This window comes from Lagenorhynchus albirostris, chromosome 7, assembly GCF_949774975.1.
Source record: "Lagenorhynchus albirostris chromosome 7, mLagAlb1.1, whole genome shotgun sequence".
In the NCBI taxonomy this organism is placed as follows: Eukaryota; Metazoa; Chordata; class Mammalia; order Artiodactyla; family Delphinidae; genus Lagenorhynchus; species Lagenorhynchus albirostris.
The window spans coordinates 89473165-89494742 of NC_083101.1; the positions used below are offsets into that span (position 1 = coordinate 89473165).

The window sequence follows — 21578 nt, forward strand, 5'->3', positions numbered from 1 at the left end:
CAATATTTTATAACAACTTTAAATCAACTATAATCTATAAAAATATTGAATCAGTATGTTTTACACTTGAAACTAATGTAATATTGTATATCAACTACACTTCAATATAGATAGGTAGATAGATAAAGTGGAGATAATAATTAAAAAAAAAAAAAAAAGAAGCTCAGACCAACAGCATCCTGTCAGGGGCTGGAAAGGGATCCTGGTAGGAAGGTACCCTGGGAACCAATTGGTAGAACATAGCTCAACAGTATCCCACCTAGGACCTCTCAGAGCCTCTGTGTGCTCACAGGAGTGGGAAAGTTGAGAGGAGAAAACAGGATGCAGAGTTTCCAATACTTACTTGGTCTTCGAGTCTACTTGTCTTTTTAAAAACAACAAACTTTCTCCTTTTAATAACACAAACAAAATTTACAAAACGAAAGGTTTTAAAAGCTTACCAAAAAAAATGATAGTGGGGGAGAGTGCCAGGTTCCTAAGCCCCCAGACTCACATTGCCCCTCCCCAGCATATGTAACATAACTTTCACATTTGTTTTTCTTTAAAGCATTGCCATGCAAGTATGTGCTCTAAAACACCACAGTTGAGTTTTGCCTGATTCAGAATATTGTATCAGTGAACTCACACTGCATTTATCCTTTCCTGTCTGGCTTCTCTCTCACCATTATATCTGGGAGATTCATCCATTTGGGTGTCTGTAGACTGTTTCACTCTAGGACTCTCCCACGACTCACTAGTAATTGTGCGGCTGATGTGCTTTGGCTTGCTGCAACTTGGAGTGTGACTAATACTAACACACAACAGTGAGTGTGCCTGTGCACACTGCAAAGCTGTGCAGAGCTGCTGGGTCAAAGAAGCTTCAGCCTCCAGGAGAGGACACTAACCGGCTTCCCAAAGCAAGTGTGCCAGTTCCCCCTCCCATAGCAGCCTCTGAGCACTCCTGGGGCTTCCTACCCTCCATAGGTCATCCTGGAGAGTGTAATAGGATCTTAATATGATTTTGTCATTTGCTTTATTGTGGTAAATACACTCAACAGGAGATCTACTCCCTTAACATTTCAAGTACACAATACAGTATTGTTTTCTATAGGTGCAATGTTGTACGGCAGATCTCTAAAATGCATTCATCTTGCCTAACTGAAACTTTATACCCATTGAACAGCAACTTCCCATTTCTGCCCCCCACCCAGGATCTGCCACCCACCCTTGTACTCCGGGCTTCAATGAGTTTGACTACTCTACATACCTCATAATAAGTGGACTCGTACAGTGTTCGTCTTTTGTGATTGGCTTACTTTGCTTAGCATAATGTCCTCCAGGTTCACCCATGTAGTCACAAATGGCAGGATCTCCTTTTTTAATGCTTAATAATATTCCATTGTAAGTAAATACCACATTTTCTTTATCCATTTGTATGGGCAGGCCACTAAAGATGGCTGTTCTCTTGCTCTCTGTACATCCCCTGCCAGAACAGTGCCTGCTTCACCTACACCCTACTCACATGACTGACCTTCTGACATACTTGCCCCAGGCCCCAGCTATCAAAGAGTGGTGAGGGGGCGTGCCCTTCTGTTGGTTTCCCTAGTAACTAATAAGCCAACCTGATATAATTTCCCCTTTAACTGGCAATCTCCCCTTCCCCCTAGGAGCAAAGGCTGCCACCATGTCCTGCCCATCATGTGCCACACACGGTAGGGTGTTGCTCCAGGACCTTGCTTCAGACATGTAAGCTCCCCCATCAATTAAATCACTGATGTCTCTGTTACTGACTCTGGGCTCTTTCTCTGGTCTTAAAGCTGGGCAAGTGCAGGCCTTGTAGCCCTCCAGGGTGCAGCCCAACACCATTCATCTACTGACTGACATTTAGGTTGTTTCCATATCTTGGCTATTGTGAATAATACTGGAATGAACATGGGGGGTGTGCAGATTTCTCTTCAAGATAGTGATTTTACTTGCTTTGGATAAATACCCAGAAGTGGGACTGCTGAATCATACGGTAGTTCTGTTTTTTCTTTTTGAGGAATCTCCATATTGTTTTCCACAGTGGCCACACCATTTTACATTCCCACCAATATGCACAGGGTTCCCATTTATCCACATCATTGCCAATGCTTCTTTTTGTTTTTATTTTTTTTATGATAGCTATCCTGACAGGTGGTGAGGTGGTACGTCATTGTGATTTTTATTTGCATTTTCCTGATAACTAATTAAATTGAGCACCTTTTCTTATCTTTATCTGGTTATCCTCTATAACAACATACCTGTCCTAGCCCCTTGCCTATTCTATTGAGTTATCATTCTTTTCCTTTTGATTATAATAGTTCTTTATGTATGCTGGATGAGAACCAGCTTTTGTTGGTTATAAACATTGTAAATATCTTCTCTCAGTCTGTAATTTGCCTATTTGCTCAATTCGTGGTGTCTTTTGATGAACAATAGTTCTTAATTTTAATGTAGTCAAATTTAACCAAATTTTTGCCAGTCTTTCCTTTAGAGTTTTTTTGTGAACTTTATTATGCCCACACTGGAGTCATAAAGATATTATATTCTCTTATATTACTTTGACATTCACAATCTACTTATAATGAGTTTGGTTTATGGTATAAGTTTAGAAACAAGGATGGTTTTCCCCCATATGGACAGCCTATTGTCCTCTTTTTTTAAGAACATCCTGTCCCCATCATTTAGCAGTTAGGCTTTTCTTGTCAACAGAGATATGGGCTTGCATCTGGGCTTTTACTCCATTGTTCAATTTGTCTATCCTTGTACCAGTATCATTTCGCGGCTGTACGTTTACGTAACTGGTCATGGCATTCAATAGAACAGTGTCCTTCCCCTGGAGAGTGTTTTGGTTTTTTCCGGCCTGTGTATTTCCACAAATACTGTATATTCAGCTTATCGATGCCCATTAGACTATTGTTAGAACTTTTAACAGGGAGACTGGGGAGAGTGGTGAGCCTGGAAAGGGCATTAAAGCTCCATGCCCTTTCCCAATGCCTTGCCTTATGTATCTCTTCGTCTGGCTGTTGATTCATATACTTTAGTATCCTTTTATAATAAATTGATGATCTAGTAAGTAACATGTTTCTCTGAGTTCTGTGAGCAATTCTAGCAAATTAATCCAACCCAAGGAAGGGGTCACAGGAACCTCTGATTTATAGCCAGTCAGTCAGAAGTACGGGAAACAACCTGGACTTATGATTGGCATGCTGACTTACGAGGGCATCATTGGAAACTCCAGTTTGTAGCCAGTTGGTCAGATGCACAGATAACAACCTGGGCTTATGACCGGCATCTGAAGTGGCAGGTGGTCTAGTGGGACTGAGCCCCTTACCTGTGGAATCTGATTCTATCTCCAGGTAGAAAGTGTCAGAATTCAGTTGAATTCTCAGACACCTTGCTGGCATCTGAGAACTGCTTGTTGGTGTAGGGAAGTCCCCCTCCCCCACACACACACACAAAGTTGGAATTGGGTCAAGGAACCCATTTACAATGTCCTACTCTACACTGCACTATCGAAGACCTCCAGTAGGATACTAAAAATCAGTGGTGATAACGGGTATCTTTATATTGATCTGCATCTCAAAAAGAAAGCAACATATCACCATTAAGAATATTTGCTGTGGGGCTTCCCTGGTGGCGCAGTGATTGAGAGTCCGCCTGCTGATGCAGGGGATATGGGTTCGTGCCCCAGTCCGGGAAGATCCCACATGCCGCAGAGCGGCTGGGCCCGTGAGCCATGGCCGCTGAGCCTGCGCGTCTGGAGCCTGTGCTCCGCAATGGGAGGGGCCACAGCAGTGAGAGGCCCATGTACCACAAAAAAAAATAATAAATAATAATAACATTTGCTGTTGTTTTTTAAATAGATATCCTTTGTCAGATTAAACAAATTCACTTTTATACCTATGTTCCTATTATTTAAAGTCATTAATAGATGTTGACTTTTATCAAATGCTTTCCTCCATCTATTGAGATGATCACATGCTTCTTTAATCTGCCTCTGGCAACCACCATTCCACTCCCTGGTTCTATGAGCTCAACTTTTTTTTTCCCCCCAAATTCCACATACAACTGAGATCAAGAGTATTTGTCTTTCTCCGATTGGCTTATTTTACTTAGCATAATGACCTTCATTTCATCCATGTTGTCACAAATAGCAGGATTTCCTTCTTTTCGTGGCTGAATATTCCATTGTCTGTAGTTACCATGTTTTCTTTATCCATTCAACTAGTGACACTTAAATTGTTTCCATATCTTGGCTACTATGAATAATGCCGCAGTGAACATGGAGGTGCAGATATCTCTTCGAGACAGTGATTTCAGTTCCTCTGGATAAATACCCAGAAGTGGGATTGCTGGAACATATGGCAGCTCTATTTTTAAGGTATCAGGTCTTAAGTTTAAGTTTTTAATCCATTTTAAGTTGATTTTTGTGAGTGGTGTGAAATAGGGGTCCAATTTCGTTTTTCTGTGTTTGGATACCCAGTTTTCTCAGAATGATTTATTGAAGAGACTATCCTTTCACCCACTGTGTATATGTGGTGCCCTTATCATAGATTAGTTGACCATATATGCTTGGGTATACTTCTGGGCTCTCTATTCTGTTCCACTGGTCTATGTCTATTTTTTATGCTAATACCATATACTGTTTTGATTACTACAGCTTTGTAATATAGTTTGAAATCAGGAAATGATATACTTTGTTCTTTCTCAAAATTGCTTTGGTTATTTGGCTTCTTTTGTGATTCCATATGAATTCTAGAATTTTTTTTTCTATTTCTGTGAAAAATGCCATTGGAATTTTGATGGGGATTGCACTGAATGTGCAGATGGCTTTGGGTAGTATAGACATTTAATTCTTCCAATCAAAGAACATGAGATATGGTTCCATTTATTTCAGTCTCTTTCATCAATGTCTCATAGTTTTCAGTGCACAGGGCTTTTATCTCCTGGTGAAATTTAATCCTGGGTATGATGTTATTATAAATGGGACTGCTTTCTTAATTTATCTTCCAGATAGTTTGTTATTAGTTTATAGAAATGAAACTCATTTTTGCATATTGATTTTATATTCTGCAACTTCACTGAGTTTATTAGTTCTAACAGTTTTGTTTTTGTTTTTTTTTGCAGCACGCAGGTCTCTCACTGTTGTGGCCTCTCCCGTTGCGGAGCACAGGCTCCGGACGCACAGGCTCAGTGGCCATGGCTCGTGGGCCTAGCCGCTCCACAGCATGTGGATCTTACCGGACCGGGGCACGAACCCGTGTCCCCTGCATCGGCAGGCGGACTCTCAACCACTGCGCCACCAGGGAAGCCCTCTAACAGTTTTTTGATGTAGTCTTTAAGGTTTTCTATATATTAGATTATGTAATCTGCAAACAGATACAATTTTACTTCTTCCTTTCTGATTGGGATGCCTTTTATTTTTTTTTCTTGCCTAACTGCTCTGGCTAGGGCTTCCAGGATGATGCTGAATAGAAGTAATGAGAATGTGCATCCTTGTCTTGTTCCTAAACTAAGAGCAAAAGCTTTAGCTTTTCACCATTGAGTATGATGTTAGATGTGGGCTGGTTGTATATGGCCTTTATTATGTTGATGTACATTCCTTTTACACCTTATTTGTTGAAATTTTTTTAATCATGAAAGGATGCTGAATTTTTTCAAATGCTTTTTACTGCATCTATTGAGATGATCACAAGATTTCATTTTTCATTCTGTTAATGTGTTGTATCACATTTATTGATTTGCTTATGTTGAACCATCCTTGCATCTCAGGAATAAACCCCACATGATTATGGTGTATGATTCTTTTAATGTGCTGTTGATTCAATTTGGTAGTATTTTGTTGAGAGTTTTGGCATATAGATGCAATATAGATTCATGAAGGATACTGGCCTATAATTTTCTTTTCTTGTAGTAGCCTTGTCTGGCTTTGATATCAGGGTAATGCTGGCCTAGTAAAATTAGTTTGGAAGTGTTATCTCCTCTTCAATTTTTTTGGAAGAGTTTACAAAGGAATGGTGTTAATTCTTCTTTAAATATTTGGTAGAATTCACCATTGAAGTTATCTGGTCCTGGACTTTTTCTTTGTTGGGAGATTTTTGATTACTGATTTACTCTCCCACTAGTTATAAGTCCATTCAGATTTCCTATTTCTTCATGATTCAGTCTTGGTAGGCTGTATGTTTCCAGGAATTTATCCATTTTTCTAGGTTATCCAATGTTTTGGTGTGTAGTTGTTCATGTTATTTTCTCATGATTCTTTGTATTTCTGTGGCATCAGTTGTAATGTCTCCTCTTTCAATTCTGATTTTATTTTCTTAGCCTAGCTAAAATTTTGCTGATTTTGTTTATCTTTTAAAAAAACTAGCTCTTAGTTTTGTTGATCTTTTCTATATTTTTCCTAATCTCTATTTCTGCTCTGAATTTTGTTGTTTCCTTCCTTCTGCTAACTTTGGACTAATTTTGTCCTTTTTCTAGTTCCTTGAGGTGTGAACTTAAATTGTTTATTTGAGATCTTCCTTGTTTCTTAATACAGGTTTTTATCACTATAAATTTCCTCTGAAAATTGCTTGTGCTGAATTACATAAGTTTTGGTATGCTCTGTTTCCATCTTCATTTGTATCAAGATATTTTTCTTTCTTTTTCTATTTCTTTCACCCATTTGTTATTCAGAAATGGGTTGCTTAATTTCCACATATTTGTGCATTTTCCAGCTTTCCTCCTGTTACTGATTTCCAGTTTCATACCACTGTGGTTGGAAAAGATAAACTGATGTGATTTCAATCTTCTTAAATTTGTTAAGACTTGTTTTGTAATCTAACAAATGATCTATCCTTGAGAATGTTCCATGTGCACTTGAGAAGAACATGTACTCTGCTGCTGTTGGGTAGAATGTTCTGTTTACGTCTGTTACGGTCCATTTGTTCTGAAGTGCCACTGAAGTCCAATATTTCCTTATGGATTTTTTGTCTGGAAAGTCTCTCCATTATTGTAAGTGAAGTACTTAAGTCCCCTACTATAAGTGCACTGCTGTCTATTTCTGCCTGAAGAGCTGTTAATATTTGCTTAATATATGTAGTTGCTCTGATGTTGGGTACATATATTTACAATTGCTATATCCTCTTGATAAACTAACTGATTTCTTTATCATTATATAATGACTTTCATTGTCTCTTGTCATAGATCTTGACTTACAGCCATTTTGTCTGATATAAATGTAACTGCCCTGCTCTCTTTTGGTTTCCATCAGCCTGGAATATATGTTACCATCCTTCAGTTTCAGCATATGTATGCCATTAAAGTTGAAGTGAGTCTCTTGTAGACAGCATATAGTTTTGTCTTTTTTTTAAATTCATACCACCACTCTATATTTTGATTAGAGAATTTAATCCATTTACATTTAAAATAATTATTGATAAGCAAGGACTTACTATTCCATCTTCTTGTTATCTTACTGTTTCGTAGTTCCTTTCTTCCTTTCTTTCCAGCTTCCTTTGTGATTTGATCATTTTCTGTAATGGTACACTTTGTTTCTTTTACCTTTTATGTATAGGTATTTACTTTGTGATTACCATGAAGCTTACAATAAAAATATAGTTAAAACAGCCTATATACTTACCTTTACCAGTGAATTTTTTACTTTCTTGTGTTTTCATGAGGCAGGTACAGTGGTGATGAACTCCCTCAACTTTTGTTTGTTTGGGAAAGTATTTATTTCTCCTTCATTGCCAGTTAAAGTAGTATTCTTGGTCACCAGGGTTTTTCTTCAGCACTTGGAATATATCACTCCACTCTCTCCTGCCCCACAAGGTTTCTTCTGAGAAACCTGCTAAAAGCCTTTTTTCATATAAAACGAGGTTTTTTTTTTTCCCTCCTGCTGCTTTCAAAATTCTGTCTTTGATTTTTATAGCTTTATTATAACGTATCTTGGTAAAGCCCTCTTTAAGTTAAATCTATATGGGGACTTAAGATATTCACGTACTTGGACGTACATGATATCTTCCTAAATTTGGGAATTTCTTAAAATAAGCTATCTGCACTTTCTTTCTCTCTCCTCTCCTGGGACTCTCACAATGCAAATATTACTTACTTGATGGAGCACCATAATTCACACAGGCTTTCTTTACTTTTTTTCATTCCTCTTTCTTTTTTCTTCTATGACTGGATAATTTCAAATGACCCATCTTCAAGTTCACAGATTCTGTCTTCTGCTTGATCAAGTCTGCTGTTGATGCTCTCTACTGCATTTTTTTTTTTTAATCTCATTCACTGTATTTCTTCAGCTCCAGAATTTCTGTTTTGGTCTTCTTATGATTTCTATTTCTCTGCTGAACTTCTCATTTTGTTTGTGTATTGTTTTCCTAATTTTGTCGTGTTGTCTACATGTGTTTTCTTGTTGCACACCAAGTTTCCTTAAAACAAGTTTGAATTCTATGACAATTCATAGATCTTCAATTCTTTGGGGTCAGTTACTAGAAAATTATTCTGTGCCTTTTGGTGGTGTCATATTTCCTTGCTTTTTCATGTTTCTTGTAACTTCGTATTGATATCTGTGTATCTGAAGGAGCAGTCATCTCTTCTAGACCTTACAAACTGATTTTGGTGGGGAAGACCTTCACATGCCAGTGGGTGCAGGGACACTGGCTGGGTGGGGTATATTGATTACAGGTACAGGGCAGGCCCAGCAGTGTAGTCTCTGTGTGGTTCCATCCAGCTGAGGTGAGCACTAGCAAAGATGGCAGGGGTCCTCAACTGCAGGTGGCTGCAGTGGCTGTGGAGGCTGTTGAGATCTACAGTGGTAAAAGTTTCTGAACACCTCCTGATCTCTTTTTCTCCCGTGGGGATTTTGTTGTTGAGGGGATACCTCTTGGCACTGGGCCCAGCTTGTGGGCACCCTCCTGGCAGTGGTAGCACTGGTGTTTGATGTACAGGTGCCGATGGCACAGAGACAAAGCAGAGGTCTGGAGTGCAGGCACTCACAGAGCAATGATGGCTCCAGGTTCTGGGGTGCTGGCTAGCGCACAATGGTGGTGGCTCTAGTGTCTCAGGTGCAGAAGTGTGGTAGCTTATGGTAGCTACCATGGAGCTGGTATCGGAAGCATGGGTGCAACAGCAATAGCCAGGCTTCTGGGGTCTGGGGTATGCACAGGGTTGGGGGAGGCAGCTGGCAGCCCTGGTCCCAGGGCAGCAAGAGAGAAGCTCCTTCCAGGGGAGGGGGAAATAAGGTGCAGCAGCATCTCCCTCCCTGGGCTGTTTCATGGTGGTGATGGCTGTTGGTTACCTCGATGGTGAAAGCTCCCAATGGCCTCTGTGGAGTATACAACTGGGGCCCATGCCAGCTAACACTACAGGGTCCTCTGCCATGAAAGCTGTGGGGAGCCCACAGCTGCTATGGGGGCTGTTGAGGTCCTTAGCAGCAAAGGCTAATGGGGCCTCCATAGAGCAGGCCACTGGGGACCACAATGGCACTGGCAATGTGGCTGATACAGATACCTCAACCTTCTTTGTTCCTTGCCATCTCCTGACATCTCATCTAAGCTCATCTCCCACAATCCTTTCTGTGCAGTTATTCTCCGTTTTTGCTCCACTGTGTCCTTAATTGGACTCCTGAGCCATCCCACAGCTGCTTCCATTTATGGATCAATGTCCAATTGCTTTTATGGGAGGATGAATGCTGATATCTCCTACTTTGCAATCTTGCTGATGTCACTCCTCCCCCATTATCTTCTGAGGGAGGGTCTATTTCAATCTGTTTTTTTTAATCTGGCCAGAATTCTCCACTCCTCACATGAACCTTTTGTTCTTTTCCTTTTTTCTCAACAATTATCACCTCTTTTCCAACATTTGAGCAAGTCCACCATTCTATCATAAACATGTTTCAGGTTTGACTATGTAGCATTCATCCCCTCCCTCATGCAGCAGCACTCTGAATTTCCTCTAGGGAACCACTGTCCAGGGATGTGCATGTAACTTGGGCACAGGTCAGTCTGTGCATTCCAGCCACCTGTCACATGACTGCTTTAGAGACAGATATTATTCCTAGTTCTGCATTGTGGAGTTAGGCCCAGAATTTCTGAATCCTTCTGAAAAGGGAGAACTCTCTTTCCTGACTATACTTGAATCTGGAAGTCTATACACTGAGCTGTTCCAGCAATCTTGCCACAACAAAGCATAAATGTGAGAAGGTTTTTAATTACTGATTCAACTTTTTAATGTTTATAGCACTTTTCAGATTTTCTCTTTCTTCTTATATTTCTCCAGGACATCCATACCAGTTTTCATATTTATTGGCATGGAGTTATACAGAATGTACTCTTATCTTTTTCTTAATGTTTGTCAGATTGTAGCAATGTCCCTCTTTTTCATTCCTGATATTGATTGTGCCTTCTCTCTTTCCTGCAGTCAGTATCACCAGGGGCTCACCAATTTTATTTGCCACTTCAAAGAACCAGCTTTAAGCTTTGTTGACACTCTATTGTATATTTATTTTATATTTCATTAATTCAGGCATTTATCTGTTTTATTTCTTCCTTTTAATTGCATTCAATTTTCTCTTCTCTTTCTAACTTTTTACAGTGGATATACTTTGATTATCGATTTTTAGCCTTGTTGCCTTTCTAGTATGGACATTTGAGGCAGCAAAGTTTCTGCAAAATATAGATTTAGCTGCAACCCACATGTTTTGATAAGTAATATTTTCATTTGCATGATTTTCATATCATTATAATTCAGCATATTTTCTCAATTTCCACTATATTTCTTCTTTGCTTCATGAGATATTATAGATGTAATTCTTAACTGTCATACATGTCGAGACTTTAGGTATCTTCTTGTTTTCAAATTCTAGCTTACTGCCAAATGTAGTTAGAGAACATGCATTGAATAATTTTGATCCTTTTTAATTTGAGATTTGCTTTGTGTCCTGCATATGGCTAATTTTAAAATATTCTTTGTGGACTTGAAAAAATGTGCATTCTTCAGCTGTTGGGTGTCCTACATATAGAACAAGACTGCTAATTCTATTGCTGAAATCCTTTATATCCTTATTGGGTTTTGTCTTCCCATTCTAAAAGTTAAAACTCCCATGATGATTATAGATTACTCTATTTTTTCATTTAGTTGTGTTAATTTTTGCTTTATATATTTTGAGGCTGTGTTATTAAAAGACATGCAAATATAGAATTACTTGATCTTCCTGGAAAGCTGAATCTTTCACCATTACTTTTTTGTCTTAAAGTCTATTTGTCTGATATGAAAAGATCTACTCTATGGGACTTCCCTGATGGTCCAGTGGTTAAGACTCTGCACTTCAACTGCAAGGGGCATGGGTTCGATCTCTGGTTAGGGAACTAAGATCCCACATGCCACATAGTGCAGAAAAAAAAAAAAAAGAGAAGAAAAAGACAAGATCTATTCTAGCTTTCTTTAGGTTAGTATTAGCATGCTCTTTACTCTTCACCTTTTGTAGTCTTACGCCTTAGTTTGTTATTGGTTTGTTCTCTCACATTTTGACAACCTTTGATATTTATTTCATTTACATTTAATTTAATTACTCATTTGTTGGGGTTAAAACTACCATCTTAGTAATGACTTTCTATATTTTCATCATGTTCAATGTTGCTTTTTCTCTCCTTCTTTGCCTTTTGGTTTGTAAAAATTCTCCCCCATCCACCCATTCCCCATGAGTGTGAAAGTTATCTACTATTTTACAACTCTTACAAGGGTATTCTATAGACTACAATATACATTCTTGATTTCGACCCTCTTCCCCTACAGTGCAAGAACCCAGGAGCCCTATGAGTACAATTCCCTCCCCCTGATAAATATGCCCTTATTTTCATGTATTTTAACACAACAAATATATTTCAAATCTCATAAGACATTATGTTTTTATACAGTCGACATTCCTTTAGACCTGCCAATGTGTTTATAATTCCATTACTTTTATTCCTTCCTGTATTTCTGACCTTCCATCTGGGGTCACTGTTGTTTTGCCTAAAAATATCCCCCCTGGTATATCTTTGTTTGAAATATGCAGGTGATAAATCCCTTTAGTCTTCATTTCATATTATGTAGGACGATACCACCAGGTAGAGATTCAAGGTTTATGCTTATTTTCTTTAGCACTTTGAGGATAGCAGTATTCCTTGGTCTACTGGCAAACACTGTATCTAGTGAGATGGGAGCTGTCCAAATCAGTACCTGCTCTTTCCTCTAGCATCCTTTAAATTCTTTGGTCTGCCTTTGCTATTCAGTACTTTAACTATAATATATATGTGTAGTTTTTCTCTCAGAGTTTGGAGGGCTTCTTGAATTTGTGTCTTAATGCCTTTCAATTCTCTGCATTACCTCCTAAAACTTGATTTTGTCTCATTCTTCTACTTTCTGGGACTTGAATTATATATGTTTAACTATCTCATAGTAACCCCTACATTCCTTAGCTCCTCTTTTGTTTTTCATCAGTTTTGATATCATTATTCTACTTTAAGTATTTTCTTTTAAGTTACCTTTCAGTTTGCTAATTCTCTCTCCAGCAGTGTACAAACTATCCAGTGAGGTCTTAATCTTAACTACTGTAACTTTCAGCTCCAGAATTTCCATTTGAGTTTGTTTTTGAAGGGTGAATTTTTTGGTTCGGTTTTTTTGGTACACTTTCCAAATCTCTGCCAAAAGTTTCACTCTAGTCATTTATTTATTTTAACACTAAGTAAGCAGTTATCTGTCTGGTAACTCCACTATCTGGAGCCCCTGAGAGTTAGCTTTCTTTGTAACTGTTGTTTGGTTTTTAACCACTATGTTGAAGTATAATTGACATGCAATGAATTGTACATATTTATAGTGTAGAGTTTGTAAGTATTGACACAGGCATATAAGCAAAACTTTCACCACCATCAATATAATGTACATGTCCATCATTCTCCCGACTATTTCTTCATGAACCTTGTAATCTATACCTCCCTTCCTTTCCTACCACAACCTCACTCCCAGACAACCACTCGTCTGTTTTCCATCCCTATAAATTAGTCTGCATTTTCTAGCCTTTTACATAAATGCAATCATGTAGCATGCATTATTTTTTTGTTTGGCATCTTTCACTGATGTATTCTGAGAATCACCCATACTATAATGAATGTCAGTTGTTCATTCCTTTTTATTGCAGAGTAGTGTTATACGGTATGGATAAATCACAATATGTTTTTCTGTTCATGTGAGCTATTGCTACGTTCCGGCTATTATAAATAAAGCTGCTATGAACATTCTGTGTAAGTGTTTGTATGGACATCTGCTTTGATTTCTCTTGGATACGTACCAAGGAGCAGAATAACTAGATCCTATGGCACTTGTATGTTTATTTTTAAAAGACATTACCAAATTGTTTTCCAAGGTTCTCCAGCTGTTTTCCATTTTATACAGTGTATAAGAGTTTCAATTCCCCCACATCCTCAGCAACACTTGGTCTTTTAAATTTTAGCTATTTAAATAGGTGTGTAGTGGTATCCTCTTGCGATTTTAATTTGCAGCTGCTTACTGAATAATTACCTTTTCATATACTTATTTGGCACCCACAAATCTTAGGTGAAGTGTCTGTTCAAATATTTTTGTTAGCTTGTTTATTTTCTTCTCACTGCATTTTGAGAGTTCCTCATATTATCTGGACACAAGTCCTTTATTGCATATATGGCTAACAAATATTTTCACCTAGTCTCTGGTTTCTCTTTTCATTCCCTTGCTGTTTCTCAAAGAGTAGACATTTTGAATTTGATTAATTTACCAATTTTTTTCTTTTGCAGATCATGCTTTGGTGCTATATCTAAGAAATCTCTATCTAACCCAAGGTCACACAAACATTCTCCTGTGTATCCTACTATAAGTTTCATTGTTTTCAGTTTTACATTTAGGTTTACATTCCATTTTGAGTTGATTTTTGTATATAGTGTTAAGTATGGATATTCATTTTTCACATATGAATGATCAATAGTCCTAAGACTGAAAAGATTGTCCTCTCTTCACTGAATGTTCTTTGAAATGTTTATAAAAAATTAAGTGTCTCTATGTGTTTGGGTCTATTTCTGGACTCTATTTTATTCCATTGATCTATTTATCTGTATTTATACCAATACCACACAGTCTTGATCACTATGGTTTTATAATAATTCCTGAAATCAGCTAGTGTTAGCATTCCAATCTACTTCTCTTATTTCCAAATTCCAATGGCTTTTACATTTTCATAGGGTTGGCTTTTCAATTGCTAGAAAAAAACTTCTGGGATTCTTGCGGCAGCTGCATAAAATTTATTGATTAACTGAGAAAGAATTAACTCTGTAACGATACTGTGTCTTCTGACCCATGAATAGGGTACTTCTTTAGGTCTTCTTTGGTTTCCACCCACATTGTTTTGTAGTTCTCACTGCACAGGTCTTACATATACCTTATCAGGTTTAACCCTATATAGTTCATATAGAGTTTGCTAAGGATGTTTATAGCTGTTGAATTTTGTGAAATTCCTTTTCTGCATTTATTGAGATAATCTTATGAATTGTCTTTCCTGATTTATCAATAAGGTAAATTACATTTCTTTCCTATTTCCTATAGTTTTTTGGACATATGGAATACAGTTGTAGTAACTGTATTAATGTGCTTGTCTGCTAATTCTTACAACTGTGTCAGCTATGGGTTCATTAGAATGAGGAATTTTTCTCATATTGTCCTGCCTGGTAATTTTGATTGGATACCAGACAATGTAAAATTTGCCTTCTTGGGTGCTGTATGAATTTGTATTCCTAGAAACATTCTTTGTTGTGGGATGCAGTTAAGCTACTGTGGCTTGATATTTTCAGATCCTGTTCTTAAGTCTAGGGCTAATTATTCCCCACAACTGAGGCAAGTACTCTACCCAATGTCCCTTGAATTATAAGTCCTTCCAGCTAACTGGTAGGAACAGACATTCTGGTCCATATGAGCTTTAGTACCATTCCTCTAATCCTTTGGGGTGCTTCATTTCCTGGCATTGGCTAGTTTCCTCACATACATTACTCTGCAAAATAACCAAGGGGAATCCTCTGTCAATCCACAGACTTTTCTCTTTGTGCTGCTCTCTCCTCTCCAGAACTCTACCCAGCCAACTCTTGCCCTCGGGCTTTCTCAGACTCTCAGGTCAGTCTCCTCACCACAGGTAGTCGGCTGAGTTCTACCTGGGTCCCTCCCTCCATGCTCTGGGATGTGAAAACTTTCTCAGTGCAGTCAGCTGAAATGATCATAGATTTTTTCAGGGATCAATGTCCTTCACTGCCTTATGTTCAAAGTCTTAAAAAACATTCTTTCATATATTTTGCATGCTTTTTTAGTTGTTTTGAGGGAAAATAAATCCAGTGCCTATTATCCATCTTGGCCTAAAGTAGAAGTCTGAGGGTCTCTTTTATTGTCTGTTGTTGCTGCTGCCTTCCTTTCATGCTATCTTGCCTCATTATCAACATACATATTTAACATATATTTTTTTTTCACTTTTTAAATGATCATACAGTAAAATGGAGTTTTTCTTTAGGTGTAGAGTTCTGAGAACTTTAGCACCATATATCCATAGAATTATTACCATAATCAATACAGAACAATTCAGTCACCCCAAAACAATGTGATTGGTTTATCCCTTTATACTCACATTCTCCCCCTACCTCTGACTCCTTGCAAACACTGATCTGTTCTCTATCTATAGTTTTTTTGAGAATGTCATTATAAATGGGATTATACAGTATGTAGCCTTTTGAGACTGGCTTCTTTCACTCAGTAAGCCTTTGGGGTTCACTCATACTGTTCCATGTGTCAATAGTTGTTTCTTTTTCAAAGCACCATAGTTCGTTTTTCCATTCACCCACTGCAGGATATTTGGGTTGTTTCCAGTTTGGGCAATTAGGCAACTGAACTGCTATAACCACTTATATATGTGTTTACTGAACATGATTTTTTATTTCTCCTGGATAAATACTGAGGATTGAAATTGTTGTCATATACTAAGTATATCTTTTATTTTTAAAATGCCCAACTATTTTCCAGAATAGCTATACCATTTTGCATTCCCACTAACATGAGAGATCCAGTTGCTCCATATCCACACCAAAACTTAGTATTGTTAGCTTAGCCATTCTCACAAGTGCGTGGTGATCCTTCACTATGGCTTTATTTGCATTTCCCTGGTAGTCCATGACATTAATTTTTTTTAATGTGCCTAACTGCTACCCTTATGTTCTCTTTAAGGAAGTGTCTATTCAAGTCCATTGTCCATTTTTTAGTTGAGTTCTTTGTTTCCTTACTGATGAGTTTTGAGAATTCTTTATATATTTTAGGAACAAATACTATGCTGAATATGTAATTTGCAATTATTTTCTCCCAGTCTGCAGATTGTCTTTTCATTCTCTTAACAGTGGTTTTCACAGAGCAAAAGAGTTTTTTTGATGATGTCTGATTTATCCATTTTCTTCTTTCATGGGTTATGTATGCTTTTGGTGTTAGATCTAACGACTCCCTGGCTCAGGTCACAAAAGTTTTTCTCCAATGTTTTTTTCTAAAAGTTATAGTTTTACATTTTATATTTGGATATACAATGAAATTTGAGTTAATTATTATATAAGATGTCAGGCATAGGTCAAGGTTCAATTACTGCATATGTATAAGCAACTAGTCCAACACCATTTACTGAAAAGACTATCCTTTCTACATAGAATTGCTTTTGCATCTTTGCCAAAAAATCAAATGGCCGTATTTCTATGGATCTATTTCTGGGCTTTCTATTCTTTTCCACTTATCTATGTGCCAGTCCCTTTGCCAATACTGAGCTTTCTGGATTACTGTAACATTAAAATAAGCCTTAATATGGAGTAGTGTGATACCTCCAACTTCATTCTCCTTTTTCAAAACTGCTTTAGCTATTTAAATTACCTTTGTACTTCCATATAAATTTTAGAGTCAGACTGCCTATATCTGCAAAAATTATCCTGTTTGAATTTTTATTGGTATTGCATTAAATCTATATATCACTTTGGGAAGAACTGACATTTTTACTATGTTGAGTCTTCATAAACATAGAATGTTTCTCCATTTATTTAGGTCATCTCTAATCCATTTCATCAATATTTTATAGTTTTCACCATACAGATTCTGTATATGTTTTGTTACATTTATAGCTATTATCTTTTTTTTTGAGCCACTGTAAATAGTATTCTTTCAAAATTTTAGTTTTTAATTGTTCACTGTCAGCATAGAAATATAGTTATTTTTGTTGTTGATTATATATCCTGTGATCTTGCTAAACTCTCTTACTTGTTCTAAGAGTTGTTTGTTGTTAAGAATGCTTGTGACTTTTTCCACATAAAATCATATTAGCTGCAGAGACAGTTTTATTTCTTCCTTTTCAATCCACATGCCTTTTATTTCTGTTTCTTGCCCATCTGGAATCTAAGATTTCTAGTGTGATGTTGAATAGGAATAGAGAGAGTGGACATCTATGCCTTGATCCCAATCTCTGGGAAAACACATTTAGCTTTTCACCACTAAATATGATGCTAGCTGTCAGTTTTCTGTAGATGCCATTTATCAGGTTGAGGATGTTCCCTTTTATTGCTAGTTTGCTGAGCATTTTTATCATAAATGGATACTGTATTTTGTCTAATACTTTTTCTGTATCAACTGATATGATCATGTATCTTTCCCTTTGTAGAGAAAGGAAATTCCCATTGACATTATATGGTGAATTAATTGATTTTTGAATATTGCCTTCCCAGGATATACTCCACTTTGTTATGGCATATTACTATTTTTATAAATTTCTAGATTTGTCTTTTTGATATGTTATTGAGTGTTTTTTTCCCCCTCTATATCCTTGAAAGATTAGCATCTGTCACTCTTTTTTTGTACTGCCTTTGTGTGGTTTTGATATAAGGGTGACGCTGGCTTCATAAAATTATTTGAGAAGTGTTCCTTCCTCTTCCATTTTCTGGATGAGACTGTATAGAATTGGTGTTATTTCCTTTATTAAATGTTTGATAGAATTCACCAGTGAAACTATCTGGGCCTAGAAAATTCCTTTGGGAGATTTTTTGATGCAAATTCAATCTTGTTAATAGGAGTATTCAGGTTATCTATTCCACCTTGGATGAGTTTTAGTAGTTTGTGGCTTTCAGAATTAGTCTGTTTCATCTAAGTTGTCAAATTTATGTGTGCAGGTTTGTTCATAGTATTCCATGACTAGTATCCTTTTACACAAGATCTGTAGTGGTCTCCTTTTTTATTCCTGATATTGGTATTTTGTGTCTTTTTCTTTGTCAGTCTTACAAGAAGTTAATCATTTTATTAATTCTTTTCAAAGAATCAGTTTTTGGTTTCATTGTTTTTATTATTGTTTTTGTCTCAAATTTCATTGATTTCTTCTCTTTATTTCCTTCCTTCTGCTTGCTTTGGATTTTGTTCTAGTTTTCCTAATTTCTCAAAATGAAAGCTTGGGATACTGATTTGAGATCTCTTTCTTCCTCTAATCATTTAGTGCTATAAATTTCCCTTTAATTACTGTTTTAGCTGCATCCCACATATTTTAATATGTTGTATTTTCATTCTTGTTCATATCAAAATGTTTTCTGATTTTCCTTGAGACTTCTTCCCACAACAATACTGGTAAGAAAGGGCAAGCGCAGAGCCCTTTCAGCACACACCTGTGCAGCCCATGTGCCTCACCTGCACTGTGAAGGTAACTGGCAGGCCCAAGCCTAAGTGCCACCTTGACTTGGCTCATTTGGTGGAAAACTAGGACAGGGATACAGACAAGGACACAGCCCCACAGACTGCTCTGCATTTTGGGGCAACAGTGCAGGGTGAGGCCCTTGCACTTTGCTGGGCACACAGCACCTGCTGGCAAAACATGAACACAGGTAAAGCCAGGCTGAGGACAATGAGGTGATGTGGAGCAATACACAGGAGGCACACCTAATTATCAAGGAGGAAGATTTGAGGGGTTCTGGCTGCTCATACCTTGGCTGGTATCTGGCTGCAGGGAGCTCAGAGGAAGTGGGGGTGAAGATTCGGGGGCCTCTGCTGCTGGATGCTCAGCCACTGGACAGATGATAAACCACCTCTTCCCAGTGTGAAGGACTAAGAGGCAGGGCAAAAACAGCTGGTGAGAGTGAGCAGGTTTCTCCCAAGGCTGGCATGACCCCTCCCCACCAGCACCAGACCTGCCGTATGGGGATTTGGGGAATTCCTCTCACACCAGTGGGGAGGATGTGCAACCCACTCAGGGGGTCCTCACTGGCAGAGGCTCTCACAAGTCCCCCCAGCACAGGCTTATGTCCCAGGACACCTGTGGTGCATCACTGAAGGGGTAATGCTGGCTGGGGGACCAGCAGACAGCAGTGAGTCCACACAATGCTCCATCCCAACCCAGGCCAGATATGGCTTCTCAGACAGGGCAGCTGTCCCCCGATGGGGGCATGCTCACCACACACTCCAGCACTCCCCACCCCGTGTGGTAGTCAAAACCCCTTACGATATGCTCATTGTGGGGCTCTTATCAAATGCCTGCTGGAAGGCAGAGAAGGGACAATGACAGATATGCCTCCTCCAAATGCATGTCTGATTGGCAGGTGTAGCCTTGAAAGGAGACATACCATTTTGCTGATACACCGGGGCATTCGCTTGGGGTTGGCGACTCTCCTGAAGGAGGTAAAGGATCAGAACTCAGCAGACTGCGTGGAACAAGAACTTCCTTCAGAGCACAGCACTGCCTCAAATCATCTGAGGGGCCTCAGGAGCTCGGACATTTCTAACTGAACTGAAGGCGCCCACCCTCCCAGCCACCTCACCCAACACTGCATGGCCTACAGGCTCCTCCAGCAGGCGACATCACAGTGTTGTACTCACAGAGCCTGGAGCTGGGGAATAAGCAGGCCCAGACCCTCCTGGGACCTCTTACCCGGGACTTACCTCCCCAGCACCCAGGCCACAGGTGCTGAGGTGCGGCGGGCTCACCCCAGGGTCAGAGCCACGGTCCACATCCGTGTCCTCACTGAGCATGTCCTCTGCCTTGTCCATGACGTCCTTCATCTGCTCAATGAATGTCTCCCGCTCAGCCTGCAGGATGAAGTCGTGCTCTACCTGCAACAGCGCATGCAACCCTGCTGGTGGGGATGTACCTCGGGCCACTGGCCACACTGGGTCTTCACTGATTGATTTGCTTGACTTCTACTCTGGACTAAGCCCAAGAGGGGAAGACACAGCCAGGGAGCCCAGTTCCCAACATCAGGGCTGCACGGTTCAGCAAGAGAAGCCACAGCTTGAGAAGCAGGCCCTCCAGGTGATGGGCCAGTGCTGCCCACAAGAGGCAGCCACCTGCAGAGGCGGGAGGACAGGTAAGGCTGGCAACCAATATTCTCCTCAGTGGGGTTGGCAGGCATGCGCCCATAGGACACAGGGAGACAGCCTCACAGTCCCAGGGGAAGGGCCACTGACTCATCTGACCAGGCAGGACACCTAGCCTCACCATGTAGGTAGCAATCTCGTCAGGTGCATCCCCATCCAGGTCGAACTTGAACGTCACCATCTTGTGGTTGTGGGTCTCCAGCTGGCACTCCACCATCTTGTCACCCGTGTTGCACACCTACAGGACACTGAGGCAGTGAGACCAGGGAGGAGGCCGTGCCTAGCCAGCCCTGTCTTGCCGGCCCGTTCTGCCTGGCTACTCACATTCAGGATGGTCAGCCGGGGCCGGCTGGCTCTCTCCTGGCGGGAGCGTGCACGCGTGGACCTGCGGTGATGTTTCCGAGCGGCCTTGCCTTCCAGCTTCCCCCCACCAAATGCACCTTCACAGCTGTCACTCATCTCTCTTCCAGAAGTGACGTCAGAACCTCCGTAGCTACGCAAAAACCAAGAATGTTACAGTACCCAAAGGAAGGGCCTGCAAGCCTGCCTCACGTGGAAACTTGGCTTTTCGGGAAACAGCCAGAAGATTTACTGTCTGGGTGTGCTCACCTGGAAAACCTAGAGAGTCTAAAGCTGGCCATGCCCAGGAGAGAGACCCCTGAGCCCACTGCCCTTCTCCCCCTGTAACATCTGTCCTAGGCGGTGTTGGAGTCGTAGAGAACACATGGCCTTTCTGACCCAGGACCTAGGTCCTCTCAGCTCCTGGCCTGTGAATCAGGCTTATTCGGCTTACAGTAAATGTCAGGATTAAGACACAATCCTCCCCCGTGCCTCGGTTCCCCCATCTGTTCAACAGCAAGGGGAACACGCCAGCCAGATGCAGCTGTTGTAGGATTTGAGGAGACTTTGCGGACCACCAAGTTTGGTGCTGGCATTACCAGAAGGGTGGGACACAGGGTCACTTCCTGTAACCAGTTCCCTCCCCAAATGCAACATTCTCCGTGCCTGAGGTGCTGGGAGACCCAGGATGTGGGCTGGACTCTGCCCTGCCCTCCAGGCCTCCCCACGGTCCCCAGACCTGCTGACTCTCTGTCTGCAGCCTCTCCCTTCTAGAAGGTCCTCGGCATTGCAGACCAGCACAAGGACCCAGAACACAACTGACTACCAAATTTCAACAA

General features: G+C 39.8%; 1 protein-coding gene across 10 annotated transcripts in view; it reads right to left on the reverse strand.

Annotated features, from left to right (window-relative positions):
* Nucleotides 1-21578, reverse strand: part of WNK2 (WNK lysine deficient protein kinase 2) — a 158115-nt gene that overhangs the window by 64996 nt on the left and 71541 nt on the right. For all 10 annotated transcript variants that reach the window (XM_060155444.1, XM_060155441.1, XM_060155440.1 and 7 more), the window contains 5 exons: nt 20725-20893; nt 20522-20638; nt 19966-20136; nt 19650-19695; nt 19015-19134 (listed from right to left, as the gene is read on the reverse strand). In XM_060155444.1, the coding sequence (XP_060011427.1) occupies nt 19015-19134; nt 19650-19695; nt 19966-20136; nt 20522-20638; nt 20725-20893 (623 nt within the window). The remainder of the gene's footprint in view (nt 1-19014; nt 19135-19649; nt 19696-19965; nt 20137-20521; nt 20639-20724; nt 20894-21578) is intronic.